At 49.3% G+C, this 23,454-nt stretch overlaps 1 protein-coding gene across 2 annotated transcripts in view; it reads left to right on the top strand.

Annotated features, from left to right (window-relative positions):
- The window catches only part of TRAPPC12 (trafficking protein particle complex subunit 12), a 64,646-nt gene that overhangs the window by 9,315 nt on the left and 31,877 nt on the right, over window positions 1-23,454 (top strand). For both annotated transcript variants that reach the window (XM_067703781.1, XM_067703782.1), the window contains 3 exons: window positions 7,061-7,177; window positions 17,506-17,619; window positions 18,755-18,893. In XM_067703781.1, coding sequence (XP_067559882.1) covers window positions 7,061-7,177; window positions 17,506-17,619; window positions 18,755-18,893 — 370 coding nt within the window. The remainder of the gene's footprint in view (window positions 1-7,060; window positions 7,178-17,505; window positions 17,620-18,754; window positions 18,894-23,454) is intronic.

The raw sequence follows: 23,454 nt of genomic DNA, 5'->3' as shown, positions 1-23,454 counted from the left end.
GCGGGAATCTTTATGATGTCACTAGGTAATTTGGAACCCTGCTGATTTCTCTGATATAATGTGGTTTAGGTACTAATCAGAGTCTTAGAAATAAGTACTAACAAGGTATTTGCGTAACAGTTCTCTGAAGTAGTTCTGAACTTTGCGTGATCAGTTTATTTATGACATTTGAGCTCTAGTAAATGATAAATCCCCGTTCCTCTTTTTAGATATGGAAAACTATATCTGCAGTACATATAATGTGCTTGATGTAGAAAGAGTTCTTATAGATTTGGTAAAAAAAAAAATACGAATGGCCCCTCAAAATAATAAGTCATAAAAATATATAAATATTACATACAGTAAATAGCAATATTAAAAAGTTCAATCTTACCAGTAATCAAAGGTGATAAAGTTATTTTCATTTTCTGTTGTCTAAGTTATTTATAATTATTCCATGTTTCTTAGAATGTGAGAAAATAGCCTGCTTAAGCAGCCCTGGTGGGACTGATAATTTGGTACAAACTTTCTTAAGTAAAGTTGTAAAATACACGTCCAAACGCACATATCCTTTGACCCAGAAATCCCACCCTTAGGAATTATTTGTAAGGAAATAATCTCACTGATGTACAAATACCCAGCTTTTGGGCTGCCCATCAGAGTGAGGTTTATAATTGCAAAGAACCTGAAACCATCTGAAAGTCCATTATCAAAAGGCTGGTTGAATACATTTGACACATCTTGTTTTTTCAGTGGAATGTTTACGTAGGTATTAAAAATGATGTTATATTGAAATAAATATTTTTATCGTGAAAAAAAGAAAAAATAAAAATGATGTTATAGCAAAATACTTAATGAGTTTCGTATTTTATAAGATGGCATGTAGCTTGCCTTACGTGATAATGTTTTTGTAGGTATGTGTGTACGTCCACGTGAGGTTAGCTCAGTTGCATGTCAGGTGTAGTTTGTCCCGCCCAGGTTGCAGGTGGGATCATCAGTGTCTGTGCCACATGAGGTCTTGCGTGGGTCTCTCCTCTGGGAACTGAAGGAGGACCCTGCGGTCCTCAGCAGGCCCTCCCCGGGGAAGGAGTCCCCCTTCCCACACACTTGGCAGGGTCAGAAAGCCCGGTGCAGGCAGTGGAGCCCTGAGCCCCGTGAGGCCGAACCCCATAAGAAGTAGAGTGGCTGCTGGAGAAGTGAGGCCAGTTGGCTGTTTTTCTCAGTAACTGAAGTGAAAGCCTGCAGGTTCCAGATATTTTGCACGTCCGTCTCTACAGCGTATTTGCTCACTAAGCGCATCTCCTTGTGAGCTTGCTGCCCACCAGGCACTGTCCTCAGCCCCCTTCTCCACCCTCTCAAGCAGAATGTACTGAACATGAATTTACCTTCACAGGGTCTTTTCAGTGAATCACAGTTATGGACTCTGATTTCAGGGATATTTGATGTTCAGGATTTGATGACTTAACCCAGTGGTTCCGCACAGGGTGCTGAGGCCCAGGGCTCCTAGGGTGCATTTAGAACCATGTAGAGGTATTTCACTGTGGTCGCCTAAAGGGCTGGGCTGAGCACATGAGCTTTCATGGACAGGGCTGGGGATGCTGAATGCCCCGGGGTGGCTGGGTCGTCTCCTGCAGTGAAGCATGTTGGTCGTTCTTGAGTTGGGAACACAAAGTGCTGATGTTCGTTCCTAGTTTAACCCAGATTGAATCAGGCATGGAGGCCCTTTCTACCAGGGAAAAGCACGGGTTCTGTGATAGCTCCTCTGCAGCTTTGAAGCTTCCAGGTGGCTACTGTGAAATAAGCAGGGCATTGGGTGATCAGCCAGGGTCGGGGGCGCCCACTGCATGGGCAGGACCCACACTAGCGGCCAGCCAGGAGACAGCGTGTTTCCTTTCTGCTTCCTTTAAATCTGAAGGCAATGTCTTCCGTACCTCTTGCAATTCACAGTGATTGTTTTAGAAACCTCATGGTAAACTGAAATATGAATTAAGAATAGTTCCTAAAATGTCTTTGACTTTCCCATAGAACAAATGTGCTGCTTGTTTCTTCACCTGTGTCTCTTCAGTTGTATACTATCCTTCAAAGAACTTTTCATTCCCAGGATAGAAAAGAAAAACTGTGTGGTTTACCTTGGAAGTGCTGTGTTTATTTGCCAGAGGACTTAAAATCGGGGTAGAACACATCTGCTAACTCACTGTGCACACCAGGCTTGTAAGAGGTCAGCCAAGCATTTGTTGGATTTACCTGTTCACAAGTTTCTCCCTGTGCCACTGTAACTGTTGCAGCACTGTTCTAAGTCAGCCTTCTAAAACACCTCGAAATTTTTCCAAATTGCTCACCTGTTGGTGCCTAATTAAAAATTCCTTCCTATAGGATAAAATTTTGGGGGAAAATTGTTAAATTGTTTCCTTATGAAATGACTTCTATAGCAGTCTGAGTTAAGTTAGAGGCCATGAAGGTGAGCGTGTAACACTTCATCCAACCATATAGCATCAAAAGAGGAATGTCGGCATTTTTAACTAATCAGAGTCTTAGATGGCCTGTGTTCTTAAAGAGATAAATGGAAAGTTTGTGGGGAAATGATCGTTCAGAAATTTTCAGAACCAGTGAAGAATGGAAGTTGGAGAATATTTGTATGAAGCTTGTTCAGTAAGGAGAGGGGGGGGAGTAAAGGAGGGGGAGGGAGAGAGACAGAAGAGATAAGCAAACTAGAAGCAGCAGAATGTCAGTGGTAAAGGTAGTAAGATCGTGAAGGGAAGATAGTAGGGTGGGGACTCAGAATGCTGTGGCCTTGCTGGTGGATCTGGAAACCCAACGTCCAGACTTGAGACTGGGCCTTTCCACCACCCTGTCTGATTCTGCCCCCTGATTCTTTCCTTCCCCTCGCCCTTCCTGCAATTTGGATTTGACGGGAGTCCCATCAGGGAAGCCCACAGTTTGTGAAAATTCCTTTCCTGGGCCATGCTAAGTCCCTGTGTTGGAAACCTACGGATGGCCGAAGACGTACCTGTTCCTGCAGGTCTGCTAGCTACGAATTCTCTCCCCTTTAAGTCTGAAGAAATTTCATCTTCACTATCAAAGCTCTTTTTTCTGGAAATGCAGTGTGTTTACAACACGTAGACTTGGAGGTTGACTCAGCTTTATTTCTTTCAGCACTTTGAAGGTGTCCTTCCATATCTGCCAGTTGGTATCGTTGCTGATTGAAGTCTGTAGTAATTTTTATCTTTGCTCTTCTGTACCTAGTGTATATGTTTTCCTCTGGTTGGTTTTAAGATTTTATCACTGGTTTTCAGCAGTTTGATTCTGATGTGCCTTCCCATGGTTTTCTTTTATGTTTATCTTGCTTAGGTTTCATTCACCCTGTTGGATTTGTGGCTCTATTATTTTCATCAATTTTGGAACATTTTTGGTCATTACTTCTCCAGTTAGCTCTTCTGTTTTTCACTCTCTCCTCTGCTTCTGGGAACTCCAGTTTCACATATTACTTGATATTACTAATGAGGTCATTAGAGATCTGTTTCTGTTTTCAATCATTTTTCTCTTTGTACTTAAGTTTGGGATTCTGTCATTCTGTCCTTCAGTTTGTTCATCTTTCCTTCTGCACTTTGTAGTTTGTAGCTGATGCTAGTCAGTAAATTTTTTGTATTTTTTGTCTCTATAATTTCCCTTTAGTTCCTTTCTGCATATTTTTCTCTCCTCATTCTGTTCAAGTTTTACTTTAGATCTTTGAGCACATTTATAATAGCTGTTGCGCAGTTCTATTCTGAAGATTCCATCAGTGCTGTAATTTCCGAGTCTATTTGTATTTACTTTTTCTTTTGGTCATGAGTCACGTGTGCCTGTGTTTTCACATGTCTAGTGATTGTTTATCAGAGGGTGGATGTTGTGGATTTCCTAACGTTGAGTGTCTATATTTTGTCATCTTCCTTCAAAAGGACTTGTATTTTGTTCTAGCCAGCAGATTCCTTTGATCCTTTTCAGGTTTATTTTTTAGCTTCTCAGGGTGAGTTAGAGTAGCTTGCATACTTGGGTGACCTTTCTGACGCCTGTACCGAGTGCCTGTGTGTCCGAGAGCGCTCTGCAGTGGTCGCCTGGACTGGACATCTCAGCCCCAAGTGAGCTCACAGCCCTGTCCCGGCTCCCCGTCCACCCTTCGCACGCACCGTTTACCACTCAGCGGTACCCTCGCGGGCCCATGCGGCTTTCCAGCCCTGCTCTTTGTAGGGTTCCGTCCTGTCTGGTGCTCTGACTGCCAGGTCCGGCCAGCTGCCCTCCAGCTCCCAGCCAGTCCCCACTCGGCGAGTTCCCTGTGCTCGGTGTGACCCCCGCACCACTGCGTCCACAGCTGCCTTTGGGTTCAAGAGCTCAACTCCTCGTCTCCCTCGTCTCAGATCACATCCTTCTCTGTGTCGAAAGACACTTGTTGTGTCTGTGTTTTTCATGTTCTAGCTGTTTACATTAGGACGATAAGCCCAGGCTGGGTCACTCTGTGATGGACAGAAGCAGAAGTTGCCGCCGCTGAGTTTGTTCGCCACATTCACAGGTGGGCCTGGCTCCCCTTTCTTAGGTTCCTGATGTGAAGGATGCTGACCTATGTTGAACGTGTGTGTGAGATAGGGAAGGTCTGGAGTGGCCGGTGCAAGCCGTTTTGCAGCCGTCCTAAAGCTGATGTATCAGTGAACAGCTTCCCTTAAATACCGATCTGTTTAGGGCCCCCTACGAAAGGGGTTTAGATCTGTTTTTGTCTTTACAGCTTAATTAAGATACAATTCACATACCATATAATTCACACATCTAATTTACAATTCAGTGGTTTTTAGATTTTTGACAGAGTTGTGCGGCCATCACCACATCAATTTGTGGAACGTTTTCATCACCCCAGCGGGAAGCCCCAGACCTCCTTGCTTTCAGTCCCCACCCCTTCACCCCACCCCAGCGCCAGGCAACCACTGACCCGCTTTCTGTCTCTCTGGATTCTCCTCTCTGGACACTTGATACAGATGAATCACACGACACGTGGTCTGTCATGACTGGCTTCTCTCACGGAAACATGTTCAAGAGTCATCCGAATTGTAGCATGTGTCAGTGCACCACTCCTTTCTGTTGTCACATACGGTTGACCTTGAACGACACGGTTTGAACTGTGCGGGTCCACTGACTGCTGGGTTACATAGTAAACCTGCGGTTAACACTTTGAGGAACGTCCCAGCTGTCTTCCAAAGCGGCTGCACCGTCTTACATTCCACCAGCGGCGTATGCGGGTTCCGATGTCTCCACAACCTTGAGTTTGGAGTTTGTTTTGTTTCTGTTTGTTGGGATGTCGTCTTTTTGGGCAGTTTCACTCCCCCGGGACTAAGAGGACAGAGCCCTCCCGGGAGGAGCAGCCGTGTTTCTCGTTGGTGCCCAGGCAGAGCGCCGGGCGAGGCTGGGCCACTGTCCTTTCAGCACCACTGCCTGTGACCGCGTGTGTCGTCAGGCTTCCTGACAGTAAAGCCCGAGGCCCGTGCTCTGGGAGTCAGCTGCTCTGGGTTTTGCTTTGACTTCATCCATTAAAACTTAGAAGGCACTGCTGAAGCCGTTCCCACGCTGCAGCGGGGGAGGCCCTCTGCAAGCTGAGATCCAGCATCTGACTCGTTCACGCTCAGTCTCCCCACGCTCCCCTGCCCTGGGTTCCCTCCCCTGAAGGTTTGCTGATTGGAAGGGGTCCCTGGGGTTCTAGGTGGATCCCACCCCGCATAGCTCACAAGACATCCTGCGGAGGAAGCTTGCTCCCCTCGCTCCAGTGAGCATGGAGGGTCTGCGGCAAAGGCGCTGTGACCCCCGTGTCAGAACTGCCTTCAGCTGAGTGACACGGCGAGAGCCAGTCCATGTTAGGGCGTTTTGTCGCGTCTTTGGGCTTTCAGAGGTGAGATGATTGTCAGTTCGTGTCTCAGGAACTTCCCTGCTAACTCAGGTGTTAACTAACAGAATTTTAAAGGGCAGGAGATTTTCGCAGTGTGGTCCTATTAACTGAGACGGTTGCAATGATGGAGAAGTTAGATGGGTCTTCCCTCGGCGGCATGAAGATGTGATTTTGCCCTTTCCTGGTTCGCAGTTCCTCTGGCTCAGATAAAGCTCCTTGTCTGAGAGGAGTTACATTTGTGCAAAGCTTTATGGAGCCATATGGCTGAGTTCTTTTTATTCCGCCCTTTAATTATCCCTCCTAGATCAGTTAGCCACTTCTGTGGTTCTGGCATCTGAAGTATTTCACCTTACCCTCTGAAAGCAAAAACATCATAGAACTGCAGCTTCTAGATCTCTGCCCCTGTGTGAGACGTGCAGCTTGGTCTCTGAGCACCTGGGCCTCCGTCCTGGCTCCTCCCAGGTTCCTCCTGGGTCACTTGGCCGTGGATGATCCCTTTTCCCCTGGCCTCGCCCATCTGTCCGCCCGTACGGTCACTCAGCCCAGGTGCAGGCGGGTCTAACCCGAGGCTTGGGCTGAGGGAGCCCCTGTGTGGAGGCTGGGGGGGGGCCTTTCCGGAGCAGCCCGCTCCCCGAGCGGAGGGCCCGGCAGAGGGAGGGACCCCTGCTCTCCTTGGGCTCGGGAGAGACGCAGCCCTGGGCGGAAGGCAGTGCCCTGGGCCACCATCAACTACTCTAGCCAGGCCCTAGGGGCTCCCGGGGGCCCAGGCCGGCCGGCAGCTTGGCGGGATGCGGGCAGAGGGCGCTCGGGCCTGCCCGCCCCAGCCTGGGTCCCACCGTGCATGCCGCTTCTCCCAGGGGCGGTGTCGCTCACGCCCCCCGTGCCCCGCGCCTCCGGCCCCCTGCCTGGCTTGCTGTGCCCCTTACATAAGCCTGGTACAGGCGCTGGTGCTTCACTGCTTCCTCTCCAAAAGAAAGAGCCCTTCTAAACTGCACATTTTATTAAAGATCGTGATACCTTAGCGTCTGGTTGATTGAAGTTTGACTCTGCTGTAACCACATTTTGACCTCCATCCACCAACGGAGAAAAAGGAAATTTGGGTTATAGCTGTGGGTTCTGGTTAGCTGAGTTTAATTAACATTTTATTGTCCTGACATGTTTTTCTTACATTCTTTCAAGGGAGATGCAGTTAAAGACTTAATGCTTCGCTTCCTGGGTGAAAAAGCTGCAGCAAAGAGACAGGTCTTAAACGCCAACTCGGTAGAACAGTCTTTTGTTGGATTGAAACAGCTCATTGTAAGTAACAATGTATTGATTTTCTGTGTGTGTGTGTTTTTTTTTTTGATAAGTCCTGCTTCCCTTCATAATATTTAACCTCCAGTTAATTACTTTGAGTATTTTATCCTAAGCCCTTGCACGTAAATAGAATTTTGTTGGATTAGATAACCAGTCCTGTGCAGCAAGGAGCATCATGTTAACGTACTTTTTATTTTTTAAGTCCAATTTTTAAAAAGCATGATTTCAAATGATCAAATTACTTGAAGCAGTATATACTTTGATTAAATATGCTTCATCAGAAATAACTAGAGTGAAATAATTTTATGTTGATTTTCTTAAAATACTGTTTTCTCCACTTGGCATAGAAGGTTTATTATTAAATGAGTGGATTCCCCAGAAATGCGCACAAAAGCCTTTCTTTATTCATTAACAGGAGTAAGTGCAAACACCAGACAGAGACGCTGTTCTGAAATAGGAAACTCTGACTGCAGGCATTTTAAGCTGGGCGGGGCAGATGCTTCTGGTGGCCTGTGAGCCACTGGAAACTGTCTGCCCCACAGCATCTTTTATGATGTTACAAAAGCTTGTGTCCTCAAAAAGGTCAGTAAGAAACACTTGCTTAAAGAAAAGAGAGAGAGAGAGACCTAAAAAAAAGAAAAGAAGAAAGAAACACTTGCTTAGGTGGTTTGCTGACATTTTCACGTTGAAACCAATTAAAGTTTAGTTTTTAGTAAATGTAAATCAAATGTTTCATTGAGTTACTTTCACTGAAGTGATTCTAGACTTATTCCCATGAATGAGAAGCTTTGGGAAGGAAAGATGTGGAGATATTCTATTTTTAAAAGAGAGAGGGAACAGCAAACCTTTAAGTGTCTCTATGCATTATCATTTGTTAATGAAGTTACAGGTCTTAGAAGGTAACTGTGTCCACGGCCACATGAATCTGGTGGAATGAACATGTCTCTCTTGTGCAGTGGGCCGCTGTCGTTCCCTTTACTTGGCCAGTGTCGTGAGCAGTCGGCTGTACCCAAAGTGTGACTTGTAATGATAAGCTTAGAGAAGACACACGGAGCCACACACAGTCAGTGTCATTAATTCTCAGGCCATCTTTTACCTCCTTTGATTATTCCTGCTGTTAATAAATGTATGCAGTGGTTTGATTGTTTTTCATACATTGAAAATACTTGAGGCCAGTAGAAATTTTATTAACAGTCCTAACAAGGAGACCTGTTTAAGGTGGGAAATGTATTCATAAAAAGACCGTTACCTTGCCCTGGCATTTTAATTATGTCCTAAAATAATTGCTCTCGTCTTTAAGACTAGGGAAGAGTTTCTCAGTGTATTTTCTTAAGTAATGTCAGAGTATTCTGAGATTGTTAACTTACAGGGAAATGAATGTCACAGCCTCTGGAGAAAGACATTTTAATCACTTCAGTGGTGTCATTCATTGTGGCGTTAATGATTTCCTTTGAGTCGTGGGTGGGGAAGAGTTATGTACGTACTATCAGTTACTTGAGTGATTTTTATTGGACTATTTTTCTCATCTTTTGGAAGTTGTGGAATGCCTATGTTCAGTTTCTCAAATAGAGTCTATATCTTACTTCCTAGTTTTAAAAAAGTCATATTTATTTAAGCTTAGATCTTTTTCCCATATCTAAATACCTTCATTATCAGAGTTCTACATGTCATATACAATAATTATGAGATTTTTAAGATTTTCTCCACAGCACTTAAAGATTAACATGATATATTTAAATTCTAATTTTAAAAACAATTTTTTTACCGAAACATTTCTGACATCTACTATTGAAAATGGAGGAGGACCACCAAGAATGGGAACTAGAGGTGGAAAACAATGAGATAGAAATAGCACAAGACACTCTGGAGAAATCCGTAATTATCACCAAGCAGCAGGCGGCCTATAATCACAGGCCCCGGCTCGTGCGGGTTGCGGAGCTTGAGGTCCCGCTGTCCTGAGGGAAGGGGGCGCTGGGCGTTAGAGCCAATGCTGTGTGGTCGCCCCGGCCTGTCCTCGGGTCTCCTTCATCCCCTCCTGCACACCTGCTACCTGGCTCGCCCATCAGGCCACCCAGAGCTGTGCAGGGAGATGGAGAGGAGGGAGCAGAGGCCAGCCCTGTCTCCTCCAGCCTTTTTCCAGGAACGGAGAGGGACCCTGACCCCACCGGCTCTACCTCACCTCTCAGGCAAGTCCGGGGAGCGAAAGAGCATCCGAAAGCTGAAGGCAGTGCTCACCCTTTCGATGCTGGAGAAGTAACCCCCACCTCCCTGCATCCAGCGCACATGTCTGTGCATACGCGCACATGCACGTACATGTATGCACACGTGCGCACGCTTGACGTGTGGAATAGAGGCGGTGTCCACCCTGCATGCTCACTGGAAACTCACACAAGGACAAGAGCTGGAAAGAGTGAAAGTGAAGCAGGAGCCGCTTGCCCGCCACAGCAGCAGGACGGAGGCCAGGGACGGTCCCCACACCGAGGGGCCATGCAGGATTGGCACGGGGTACATGTGTGGGAAGAGCCGCGTGGCAGGTTATTGGGGAAAGAAGGGAATGAACTGATGGATGAAGGGCATGGCATTAACTGGATGTTCAAGTGGGAAAATAAAAAGACAGCTGCTTCTAAGCACACCCAGAAGGGAATTCCAAGTGAAGTAATTTCAAAAAATAGAAGAGACTCAGGCCAGAGAGGCACTTCTTAACAAGACACAAAAAACTAAACCTTCCAGGAAATATCGATAACCTGACTACTTTGAAATTTAAAACTGTGTTTAACAAAAACACCATAAACAGCATTAAAAAATGAGAGAAGGTATTTGAAATACACATCAAGACCTTCATCTAATTTATAAGAAACAGATACAGCCCGATAGAAAAACAGGCGAAAGATATGAAGATGCAGTTCATGGAAACCAGACAGCCAATAAGCATGGAAAAAATGCTCAGCCTCCCTGGGACCACAGAAGTCTCAGTGAAACAAGAGTGTCCTGCGTGTGAACCCCATCGTGTTGGTAGCACCAGAGGTCAGCAGGGGTGCGTGGGCGGGGCGCCTGAACCGGAAGGGCTGCCTTGCAGAGCAGTTGAGCAGCAGCTGGTAAAATCCATGGCTTGTGCCGCTTTTAATCACATACTTTAGGAAGACTCTGTATGTGTTCATGAAGATATATTCAGGAATGTGCTGTCTGATTTGTATTGGCCAAAAACTTTATTGAAAACCTTAATATCCGGAGCAGTTGACACACGTGCACAAGAGCCACGTTCATCAGTGTGGAGGAATCTGCAGACAGCGCTGAGCAGGAAGAATGAAGCGTGAAGGCTGCCCGTGATGCCCCGGCTCGTGTGCGTGCTTGAAAACGAGCTGCTAACCCCGCAGCCTCAACTCTGAGACCGGGAGAGCCCCGGAGACCTAGAACTAGTTTGGCCACAAAACCTGCCTTGGCCAGGTTCACCCGGTGCCAGCCCTGGACGTTCTCCGCGTCTGTCCTCCGGCCCTTCCTGCCCTGCCCCTGCTCTCCTGCTTCCCCGTTGGAGAGGGGGCACTGGGAGCTGGAGGGGTGCGGCGAGCTCCTTCCTGGCGGCAGTCCCACGGCCACAGTTCTCCTGCAGGCGTCACCTCTGGCCTGCGCTTGCTTCTGTCGCCCGGCCCTGACTGCATCGCGCCCCTGCGAGGTGCCCCTGGCCTGGGCCACACTCCTGTAGCAGCCCCTTCACCCAGCGCTCCTGGAACCCCTGGGAACAGTCAGTAGCCCCTGATTGCTGCCAGGCCTCTGGTGGACAAGACAGTTTGTGTTGATCCCACTCGGCGGGAACAAAAATATTCCTGTGCCTGGAAGTGTCTTCGAAGTACACAGTAAACTTGTAGTTAAGCCACGTAAATATTCTGTCAGGAAGGATATTATTTGGGAATCATAAATTGTAAATGGCCAGCTTTTCTAACAACTTCTTCTTTATGTTCTTTCCCTTTTTTTGTTTCTTTTTTTCTTTTTAAATTATGATACAAAGAAATTCATTTCATCTCTCTGTTTCCTCTGCCACCATGTCTGACTCTCAAACCAGAAGATAATCAGATTTAACATAGAGATTAGAGGAGCTGTCTGGTCACCTCTGGGCCTGAGCCGCAGTGGCCAGAGTGGAGCAGGATGAGTCCTCAAACAGGCTGCCGGCAGGCGGGCAGGAGGCGCCCAGGCTCCCTGCATGCGCTGTTCGTTGTTATTGTCCCGGGGAAGTAGGTCGTTCTGACCTTGGCTGCCGGGTTAGTGTAAGCGTGCTTAGAAATGACTACATGTCACTTACCGGCCAGTGATATTAACCAGAAAAGGGCTCAGCCGAAGAAAGGCCCGTGCCGCCAAGAGTGGCAGGTATCGGCGTGAGTCTTCCTTGGCAGTTGTCCCTCAGTGTCGTGGGGTTTGGTTCCAGGACCCCCGCGGATACGAGACCCGTGATGCTCACATCTGTATAAAAGGGCGTAGTATTGGCATGTAACCCGCCCACATCCCCCGTGTCCCTGACATCATCTCTAGGTCACTGACAACACCTAATACAATCTAAGTGCCACGTGACTCTTTGCCGGTGCAAGGCAAGTCCAGGTTTTGCTTTTTTGAACTTTCAGGAATTTTTTCTGAATATTTTCAGTCTGAGGTTGGTAGAGTCCTTGAATGCGGAACCTGTGTATATGGGGGGAAGGAAGGGGGAGTGGGAGTGACTGTCCTCAGTCGTCAGTGGGAAGAAGCTAACAGGAGCATAAACAGGTCTGCTTTCTATTCTCAGGAAAGAAGCCACTTCTGAAAAGACTTACATTTACTAAAAAAATGAATAAGATGGTAGGTTTTGGCTTCATTTTCAATGGTGATCTGGTTTGAAATATAGAAAGCATATCTTAGTGTAAGAATCCTAGCAAGAGCCGAAGGCTTTTTATGTGATACATTTTCCTATTTTTAATCATTTATGGAGCACTTCATATTTGCAAAGTACTGCAGATAATTTTATTACACATTTAAATGTTTTATTAGTGGTGGGTACCTATATATAGTGGATATAAAATAAGATAGGAGTCTTTGCTGTGTAATAACTATTTCTTATTTGTTTCAAAAATACATAAATATCCATGATCAGATAGTCTCATTACTATGTTTCTGCTCCCAGACGCATTCTTTCTGGGACGGTGTCAACGGGCTCCTTATGTCCTAGAGCTAAAGCTCCCCACACACCCACCCCAGAAAAAACCCTCTCCCCTCGTGCTTTAGCTGCCGTACGTAGTGCTTGGTACACATCTGTACTTGGTAGAAAAAATGATGTGTTATTTCTACAGGCATTACTATGGTTCCTGTACATCAGGTAAGAGTTGGGGCCCCATCACGTGGGGCAGAGGTGGACAAGCCACCATCCGTTCCTAGACCAGGACGCAAAGGCCGCGTCTGTGAGGCTGTCGTCCCACCGGGTGTTCAGCCTGTCCTTGAGTCCCAGACCTCTCTTCCTCATTTTACAAACAGCATGTTCTTACTTCAGAAAAATGGAAGAGAAATTAATTGCGTAAACCACTGTTGGTTAACATCTTAGTTACTATGTACTAACATTTTTTTTGAAGTATATTTGATTTACAGTGTTGTGTTAGTTTCAGGTGTATAGCACAGCAATTCAGTTATATATATATACACACGTATATATGTGTGTATATATATATATTCTTTTTCAGATTCTTTTCCATTATAAGTTATTACAAGATATTGAATAGAGTTCCCTGTGCTATACAGTAGGTCCTTGTTGGTTACCTATTTTACATATAGTAGTGTGTATATGTTAATCCCAAATTCCTAATTTATCCCTCCCACCACTTCCCCTTTGGTAACCAGAAGTTTGTTTTCTATGTTTGTGAATCTATTTCTGTTTTATATATAAGTTCATTTGTATCATTTTTGTCTTTAGATTCCACATATAAGCGATATCATGATGGTATTATGTACTAACATTTAGTTTAGTATGTGTGTGTATACATGCAGTGTGTCTCTGTGTGAATATGGATAGATATATATATGTATTTGTGTTATACAAACACAATTCCATATTACAGTTGACCCTTGAACAACATGGGTGTGAACTGCATGGTTCCACCTACACGTGGATTTTTTCCTGCAGGTCCTGGACCCAGTCCTCCTTGGATTATTTCTTTAGGATCAATCCTAGGAGGAGACTGACTGGGTCAGAGTAGGGACAGTTTTGAGACATATTAATACAGACTATTAATACGTATTTTTTAGAAACAGTATAGCAGTGCACGTTTACTGGTACCATGTGCATGTACTTGCTTTCATGTCTCCTTGTCTGCCCTGACTTGTTCTTTTTAAAAAATTGTTTTTTCTCATTTCTTAGGCTAGCAATGGCATTTGCTTTTTTTCCTCTTTTTTCTTCCTTTCTTTTTTTGGGGGGGTGGGGGGCAGTGGGAGCTGTTGAAGGTCAACTCACTAGTAAATTGTGACTTGCATCTCTTCCATTACTAATGTATTATTTTTTTTTACTGCCTTTTATAGTTCTATGAATTCACTATTTCATGTTTCACAAATCTTTGAGCATCTATACGTGATAAGGGCCATAGTAAAGAAATACCATTAGAGGCTAAAACCAGTGCCCTAGACAAGGCCACTGCCCCAGGACCTCACCCAGAGGAGGAGACAGGACACAGTCACAATTGACAGTTACCTGTACTGGCGCCTGAGGAACGTTGTTAGCCGTTTCCCTAATTGCTCGCCACCGCCCTGAGCCCGCAGGAAGCTAAAGACTAAGGAGTCAGGTTTTACGCTGGGTTACACGTTGTCCCCAGGACCCAAGTCCCGTCCCCTGTGTGTGTGCCGGTGGGCTCTTCTGGTTGCTCTCAGTGCCTCTTTAAAGGATCCCTGCTTCTTTCAGACCCCACCCCTCCCCCTACTCCTCAGTGAATGGCCTCACCTCCCCATGCCACCCCCAGACAGAACCCTTCCCTTCCCTCCGGGCACTTGCCTCCAGAGGTCTGCAGTCAGGATCCTTCCCAGTGGGCAGCTGGCCTGTCTCCAGCTTGGTCCGCCTTTGCTCTGTAAGGCTCCGAGTAATGGTTAGAAAGGAGCACTGAGTCTCGCTGTCCCTGGCGCTGCCCCCGGGAGCTTGGCGACTTGCAGGCCCCCGGAGCTGCCTCCTCACTGCCCGCCGCTGCTTGTTCACCTCCCATCTGGTGGATCTGACCTCCACCTGCGCGCGTCTCCTCCCTGCTCCCAGGACGCCACCTTCCTTCACTCTGGCTCTGCGTCGCCGCCCGGCCGACTGGCCGGCCCGTCCTCCCTGCCCCGGCCGCTGCCCCACCCTCTGCTCCTCCACCCTCCACGGGCAGGTTCTCCCACGTCCCGTCTCTGGCGGGCACAGGCCGCACGGCCAGCTGCTTATGTTTCTTTTCCTCCGAGTGTCTCAGAGGCCCAGGTTGTCACCCAGTCTTGTCCCCCTGCCTTCTGCATCTGCAGCTGTGCCTTTCAGGCTCGGCACTGAGGACAGTGGGGTTTGGTTTTGGGTTTTTCTCGTGGTTTTTTTTTTCTTTTTTTTTTGACTTTCCAGTCTTTAGCAGACTAAAACTTTTGTAAAATTCAATATCAATTAATAATAATGAGTAAAATGAGATGTACCACATGCAAGCCCCCTTTTGTTACTATTTTATTCAATAGACACCTCATCCTGTAGAAGTTTCTCAGCCTCTGAGCCTTCCTTGCTGTGGACCAGTCACAAGCCATTGAGGGGGCATGGTCCACCGTCCCTCCGAGGTGGCAGCGGCCGTGTGTCCTGTCAGGACCACGGAGTATCCTGGGCCCTGCGAGCCACTCAGTCCCCGGGCAGCAGATGAGCACCCACCTCCTCGGAGGATGCACAGAGCCGCCTGGAGCCTGCGGAAGGGGCCAAGTGGCGGTGGGTGTGGTCCACAGGCCAACACGGGGTCTGAGGGACTGGGCACCCTCCCGAATGCTGCGGCGACATCTGCATGGCCCCTCAGATTCACTCTTCCTCACTGCAGGGGCTGCTGTTTCCAGAATGTCGCCATGCTCTTGGCAGCCTGCGCAGGGGCCTGGCCTTACCTGCCCCCGTCCTCACCTGGGCTGCCACCCTCACCTGCCCCCCTCCCTCGGGCCACAGGGCCTTCCCTCCTGCTCCTGTGCTTCCCGGCTGCTCACACCTGCCCTCCTCACTGGGTCATCCCTTCCTCGCTCTCAGCTGAAGTCCTTTCCTGGGAAGACTGCCCCATGCGCTCTGTTGCGATCTAGTGTCACCAGCAGGAGGGGTCAGCGTGTGTGACGCAGGCGGGCACCAAGCCCTGCACACGGGACCCGCTGAGATGTACACACAGAGCTGGTCCGAACTCAGCGGAACACCCTTCCCTGTCCCTTTCCACGTTTGCAGCTCAAGGAGGATATACACGGCCGCTGTTACCATAGAAAGGGATTATTGCACTGAGTTTAGACCGGAGAAAGCATCTGAAGATAGTTGTAGTATAAATTATCTTAACCAGCCTAAAAATAATTCTGAGCTACCCACCAGAACGTGGAAGGCCTGTGTTCCTGGAAATCGTTTCTGTCGTGCTTGGGACCGTTTCGAGGGAAGTGGCTCCAGTCTGATCTCAGGATGGACCAGTGGCTCTCAGAGCTGGACAGCACATGGCCCCGGAGCAGGAGGCCTGACGGTGCGCTGTCTCTGTGCCAGTCTCCTCATCATGGAAAGGGAAGGCTGCAAGATATATCTTAAGAAATCGGGTTTGCGTCATCCGGTTACAGCTGCAGCCTGCAGACAGGAATCCGATAGCTGGTGCTGGCTGTCGGGCCAGTGAGGAAAATAACGCGAGAAAGTGTTGAGAAGCCCATGCAACACTGAGAGACAACTGCACGCCTATGAGAGTGGCTGGAATCCAGGCTCTGACCCCGCAGGTGCCAGCGGGCATGCGGCCAGCAGGCTCCACTCTCTGCTGGTGGAGAGCAGGTGTGCACAGCCTTGAGGGTCCTTGTAAAGCCAGATGAGCCTGCCATCCAGTCCGGCAGTCCTGCTGCTTGCTCTGCCCAGAGAATTTCAAACTCATGTCCACACAGAAGCCTGCACTTGCATGTTCATAGCACCTTTATTCATCGTGGCCAAAGACTGGATGTGGCCAAGGTGCCCTTCAGCAGGTGAATGGGTAACGGTGGTTCGTCCAGACGCTGGAATATCACTCAGCACTAAAAAGCCATGACCTGTCAGGTCACGAGGAGCCGCGAGGAGCCTGAGGTGCCCGTGGCTGGGGCAGGCAGGCGGCTTGCGTTAGGGCACACGGCCAGGTCACCGTGGAGCCTGGACTCGTGCCACACCAACGTCCTTCCCGGCCCAGTTGCACTAAGCGGGCTGGGCATGCACACACACACGTGACAGAGGAAGAAGAGGAATGAGGGGTCCTCCACGAGGAGCTGGTCCTCGCTGACTGTGTCATAAAAAGAAATGTGAATTCTAACTGAGGAAAGAACAGGCTGGACACGCTCCCCCGGCACCCCCGGCTTCTTGTTCAAGATGTACTTCGTGCGTCCTTGAAAACAGCAGTTTACTGTCCCCCTTCCTCGCTGGAGCCAAGGTTAACAGGTGCAAAGATGTGTGCTCACCCCCTGCTCCACCCCCTGCTCCGCAGACCTGACCTGCCTCTGCCGTGTGGACTGGGCCGTGCGCTGACGCGGCGACGGGTGGTGCCTGTTCTGTCGGGAGAGCCTGCGTCCAGCATCCACTTCTAGCTTCTTAAAGGGTCAAACGGTCCCTCTGGTGATGTTTCCCCGCCCATTTGCCTGGTGGCCCTCCTTTCTGTGTCGCATGAGGGCAGAGATGGGCACAGTGAGGCCGAGTTCCCGAGCCCGTGTGTCGGTATCAGCCAGCATCCCTCTAGTTACAACATGAAGCGCTGCATGTGGATACATGGCCTAGAACATGTTGCGTCGGCGTAGTTCATTGATTTATTTTTCATATTGAGAACATAGAATCATGTTAAACATATAAACCACTTACAGTCACACACAGACCTTAGATACAGATATACCCAGCACACAGATTAAAATTAAATATTCGATTGTAATTTGATGAAAATCACAAGATAGAGGTGTCTTGCTAAAAAGGAAAGCAGCCTTACAGATTTGTGGTCGGGGAGCTTTCGTAGAGAATTCTGCCCCCGCGCTGTCAGTGGTTAACTGGTAAGATACTCCCTTTCACTCGTCTTGAAGCGCATCTCCGGCTCGGCACCCTTCCTGCCTAATGCCCGTCCGGCCTTCGCGTGTGGGCCGCCCAGCCCTTGGTGACGTGTCCCCGTGTCTTTCAGAGCTGCAAGAACTGGAGGGCAGCCGTGGACCTGTGCGGGCGGCTCCTTACGGCCCACGGCCAAGGCTATGGCAAGAGCGGGCTGCCGACCAGCCACACCGCCGACTCCCTGCAGGTACTGCCCTGAGCCTTCTTGGCTTCAGCAGCGTCTGGGGGCTGGAAGGGCCTTAAGTTCTTAAGGAGGAGGGAGGAGCGCGGAAAGGAGAGTTCTGAACGACGGGAAGCTCCTCTGACGAGAAGGTGCAGCGCAGAAGTCCTTAAATTCCCGCCTCTCCACGGGGCGTTTGCTGACTTTTATTCGAAATTTTGTGGGAACCCCCCCCCCAAATCGAGCCAGCCTCCAGATTCTCCAAGTCCGCGAAGAGCTGGTGAAAGGAGGGACCCTGGAGGCCTCCGGGCGCAGCGGTCTGGGCTGTGCTCCTGTTTCTTCGTCTGCCCGCCGGCAGCCGGCGGGGCGCGGTCAGGAGCGCACGGCCACGTTACACGCGCTGCATCCCCCGGCCTCTGGCCCAAGCGGGGCAGGTTTTTCTTCCTCATCTCTGAAGCCCATCCGCACGGCCAGGGTGGCCCTCCCCAGACACGGCTCCGCTTCCCGCGTGAGCCGACCCCCGCTCCCTCTTCACGGTCGTCCCACAGACTGCCGCCACCTTCCTGCTCTGCAGCTGCGAGCCCCGCTCGACGCCCCCAGGTTACAGGCGGCCGTGCACGCACGGCGGACCGGAGCAGGGCAGCCTTCGCTCGCTCGGAGCGGTGCCCGGCTTTTCAGTCCGGCCCTTGCCACGCGGTCACTGCTTTTACACCTCGTTTCTCTCCATGGTAGAACGAGGTTGACTTGGGTCACTTCCGAGGCCCCAACCCTGCCCTTTCGCGTGGCCTCCGCTGGTTTCCTGAAGGTGCCGTGTGTTCTGGCCACTGGAACCGGCTGCCCCCCCATGCCCCTCCCCCCGAGATGCCACGCCCTTCGCTGCTCCCCCGACACAGCTCCGCCGCCTGCTCCCCCTGCGCTCACAGCCTCCCTCCTCCTTCACCCCAGGCCCTGGATTCTGCTCTCCTTCCGGGAGGCGGTGTCCCTTTTCAAATCCGTTTTTGTAAACCTGTAATTATGCAAACGTGCCAAGAAAGAAAGTTAGTTTAGCTCTTGTTTTAATGTATTTGAAATCGAGCTCTAATATCAAATTAAAAGGGAATAGGAGTCTCTGACCCTGCGACACACAGATAACCGATTATTTCAATTATGTTTTGGTTTTTAGCTTTGGTTTGTGAGGCTGGCACTGCTGGTGAAGCTGGGCCTTTTCCAGAATGCCGAGATGGAGTTTGAGCCCTTCGGAAACCTGGATCAGCCAGATCTCTATTACGAGTACTACCCTCACGTGTACCCTGGGCGTAGGGGTAAGGCTGGGGTGAACGTCAGTGCTTCTGCATGTGCTATGCTTTGCCTGCACTTATATCCAGTCCTGGTCATCAGACAAGCGGCCCGCAGTGGGCCTTGACCTACAGGGTGACCTCACTCTGGCTCCTGAACACACTGAGCTGGACAGACCCACTGACGCATCCGTCTGCCCGTTCTCGGGCACCTGATGTGCCGTGGCGCTAAGATCTGGTATGAGGATTAGGTGGTGACATGCAGACTGTGCTCCAGAGTAAAAAATAATCCTGTATCGTGACCTAGTGCAAACGTACACACAGAAATGAAACACAGACAGACAGTCATGCAGCAATACTGTGCCAATGATTCTGTGCCATTTCCTCCTAATTTCCATTCTGATTTATTTAATTTATTTAAAAGTCTGGTTGCAGCCCACCAATGGGTCAGGACCATCATTTGGAGACACTGGGCTGCAGCATGGGGTAATTGTCGGAAGGTGGCCAGAAATAAGACTTGGGGAAGGGAGAGGGCCGGTTACAAAGAGCCTTCTGGAGTAGCCTTGAGGTAGAACCAGAATGAACATCTCCTGGTGGAGAACCTTGTAAATATGTTTGAAACCCATCGAATGTTTGTATTAAATGTAAAACAATTTGGGAGGGCCTCTGAGAGGCAGCATGAGCAGGGGTACTGAAAGCCCGGGCTCTGGAGCCGCACTCCCTGTTACATCCGGGCCCCTCCTCTTACTGCTGTGTGACCTTGGGCCAGTGGTTCGGCATCTCTGCCCTGGTGTCCTTATCGGTACAACAGGGGTGGCAATCGTGCTTCTTCCTGGAGAGTCATGAAGAGTGAATGAGGTCGTATGTGTAAGTTGCTTAGAAGTGGCCGCACGTAGTAATCACTGCACTGGCTGTTTTTCTCATCTGTTCTTGATTCACGAGTGACACACCGTAGCTCGCTGCCATCTTTTGTAAGATTGGCTGGTCGTCGTCTGTTGGAGGCAGCAGTGGAGCGACAAAGAAAGGTCCTGGTTGCCAGGAAATGCAGAGCCTGATTGGGGAAGAAAATATAAAAACAGAACAAGAGACTACAAAGGCCCAATTAATAATAAAGATGGTAATTTTTGTAGAAGTTTCAAAAAATCAAAAATCAACATCTTCCTTAACTTGGTAGGTAAATGATGAACTAAGAAGACTAGAAGTGAAAACACGTTTCTCAACTGCTTTTTGTGTTGTTTTTCCTTAAATCTCAGATCCTGTTTCTTTGGGGGACACAGGGAAGGTTGGGGGGTTAGGCTTTCTTAGTCCTCAGTGCTTCATCCTTCATCATCTTCACTTTTCACGTCATGGGAGTTGGTCTGTATTGCCCTGAGTTTTCCCAGGCTTGAAGGAGGATTTTCAGCATGAGGTACTGTTAGACTTTTAGCCTCACTAGTGTAAAAATTCTTTTTCTTCTTTTTGACTAAAGGAACTCACCCCTTGTAGAAAAGGGGGAAAAAAGGTAGGTTTTAAAACCTACCACAGGGCAGAAATCAGACTGGTTGTCTCAATGAGGTTGGCTCGACTGAGTGGAAGTGAACTAGCCGTGCTATACTGCTCGGAGTCAGGAAGGGGGTGGCAGGGCTCCCGCCCCAAATTTGTGAAACTTCTTACCAGCCAGTGGCCTATCGGGTCCAGCTAGTCTCCGGAGGACCATGCGAGAAGGGCCCAAAGCCAGGAGCCCTGGTGAGCAAGCATTCAGGGTGTGGCCCCAGCAGCAGTGGCGGCTCCACAGGTTAGAAGTGGGTGGGAGGCCCCCCGGCCTTGCTCTCCCGCCCACGCTTCCTGCTCTGGGGCCCCGTGGCGTCTGCACAGGGCAGGCAGACACGTCCGCCTCCTCTCTTGGAAGGTCACCCTCCCACACTTGTGCCAGGAAGCCCCCAGCACTGGGGAGCAGGGCTGTATCCGTCCTCTCGCTCCGTAAGGTTCATCCGTGCGCCTGGCGTTGTAGGGGGGGTCCACGTCCTCCCGTGCTCGTCTGGAGAGGCCCAGCATCCCCTGGTTGTCCGGGGGCTACTCCCCCAGCGTGGGAGGTCCTGCGTTCCTTTCTCACTGACACTTCCTAGCCATTTGTGGTCCATCCCTTCCGCAGAAGGCGATGAGCGGGCTTCTACCCCAAATGAGGATGTGTCTCTGTTGCCACTTCTTAATAGTGGAAAGGTGTTCGATGGAAAGGTTAAAGGCCTGTTACGTGGGGAAGTGTGGGGATATTTCTGTTCAATAAATTCTACCTGGCAGCCTTGATAATCAAGAGACGGCTGTTTCCATGCTTCTGGTTAGGAGCAGCTATGTTTCCCTTCAGCATAGGAAAAAAATGTTTCTTCCCACCGTGGCTGACTGTGGCCTGGCGGCTCCCGTACTGGCCTGCCCATGGCCTCCCCCGCACCCCTGGGCCTGGTCACGCTCACGGCAGAGCGCGGGACCCTCCGCTGGGTCCGGGGATTGGCAGCTGGTGCCGACAGGTGTTTTGTCTGCTGCTGACAAAAGCTCAGAACTCTGAGCGCGCAGGCCATCGCCCAGTGGCTCTGTCCTGTGGCCACTGCGGCCCTGCTGGTTCTCCTCACGGACAGAGGTTCACGGAGGCGACGCCGAGTTTCCTGTAAAATGAGGAATCAGGTCCTCGGGTCCAGGTGTAGAACTCTGTCATCCTTCCCCTCAGCTCTTAGAACATCTCGTCCTGAGGATGTGCACACTGAATGCAGGCTTCTGATTCTGCCTGGAATTACATTGCACTGGGATGGGGATAAAGAGGAGCTGGTGGCCCTGCGTCACTAAGCAGCTCAGGTAGATTATGGAATAGGCAGAAATCCTACGTATATTTGAGCTAAAGCGTGTGAACGTTCATCCATGATGACATGCTGAATGTTTACTCATTTTTCTTCTCATTTTGTGGTGTAACAAGCCTAAATGTGAGATTTTGATTCATTCATTTCATTTTAGCTTCCAGTATATAAGCAAAGCAGGTCATTAAAATGTGGTTTTAAAAGGAAGCTATAATGATATAAACAAATAAATAACATTTATGAATGAGCTTTAATATATTTTATTTAAATATTGGGCATAATTTTTACCCATTCAGAATATTCATAACAAGTCATAATGAGTCATAAGTAAAAATCATGAAATTTTCTTTTTTAATTTTCATCTAAGAAAGGAAGAGTATTGTGGTCTTATAAATCCTCTAACATTTCTAGCAGTTTTTTGTTTGTTTTTTGCGGTACGCGGGCCTCTCACTGTTGTGGCCTCTCCCGTTGCGAAGCACAGGCTCCGGACGCGCAGGCTCAGCGGCCGTGGCTCACGGGCCCAGCCGCTCCGCGGCATGTGGGATCCTCCCGGACCGGGGCACAAACCTGTGTCCGCTGCATTGGCAGGCGGACTCCCAACCACTGCACCACCAGGGAAGCCCTCTAGCAGTTTTCATGGAGTTACTTTCAGGGAGTGTGTGTTTTCACACACTCAGGCCGCCTTTTAATCAGTTGTTTGGAATTCTCACTCTTGTTCGCAAGAAAGAATGACGGCAGTGGTTGTTGAACAGGCCACCGGAGGCTGGATAAGCCCCCTTCCTTGAACTCTCCTTGCTCGTCCCTCACCTGTGTCCTCCCTCTTCGCGCTCTCCGTCGGTTGCTGCTCCCCTCTTTGCTGTATATGCAGCCCTGTAATTCCAGGCCCGAGAGGCTGGGCCAGAAGCTGCTCGCATCAAGCATCTCAGACTGCCCACAGCGTGGTGAGCAGAGCTCATTCTCAGGTGTGGGGTTTAGAAGCCCTGGCGGGGGGCTGTGAACAGACAGCTCGCGTCTCCTCCTTGACGTGTGGTCCCCATACCCCAGCAGGACACACCCAGATGTGATACGCTAGGGTGACACCCGGCCACCGAGCTTCTCCACCTGTAACTGTCACACAGCTCGGGAAACCCAGAGCTTCAGCGCCGGTCGTGCCAGTAGAAGATATCAAGACAGTGGCCTGAGCCCGGAGCCTCAGCGGCACCGTGAGAACCCGTCCCCTCTGCCGGGCAAGGCTGTCTTTCCTGTCGGCGTCCCGCTGCTTGAGGGATGGCAGGCCCCTGTCTAGAGCTCTGACTGTGCTTCCCGCAGGGTCCTCACACACAGTTTTGTGGAGCCAGATGTCACCGGGCTGCTGGAATGGTTCCCGCAGGTGGGGATGCTTGATTGTTCTGTCACGCACGTCCTGGGTACTCTTACCCACCCAGTTCTGTCCTTTTTGAGTGTCACTCACGTCCTGTGTACTCTTACCCATCCAGTTCTGTCCTTTTTGGGAAGTCCTATGTTGGGATGCCTCTTGGTTGAATCCACTCTTTACTCAACAAAAATTAAATTTTTTTAAATGTCAAAAAAGAGTTTTATTAAGCACTCAGATAGTTAACAAATATTAACATGTTTTTCATATTTACTTCAGACTTTTTTTGTCATAAGCTCAAGTATTATTGATTCAGCCTTTAAAGCTCCCCATTTCCATCCCCTCCTAAAGCAGCTTAGCGTGAATTTGTGTTTCCATGTCATGTTTTGACATTTCCACTGCATACACACACATA

The sequence above is a fragment of the Pseudorca crassidens genome, chromosome 14, assembly GCF_039906515.1.
Source record: "Pseudorca crassidens isolate mPseCra1 chromosome 14, mPseCra1.hap1, whole genome shotgun sequence".
Classification (NCBI taxonomy): Eukaryota; Metazoa; Chordata; class Mammalia; order Artiodactyla; family Delphinidae; genus Pseudorca; species Pseudorca crassidens.
Note: the sequence above shows the minus strand (reverse complement) of the source record. Positions and strands in the feature narration are given on the sequence as shown.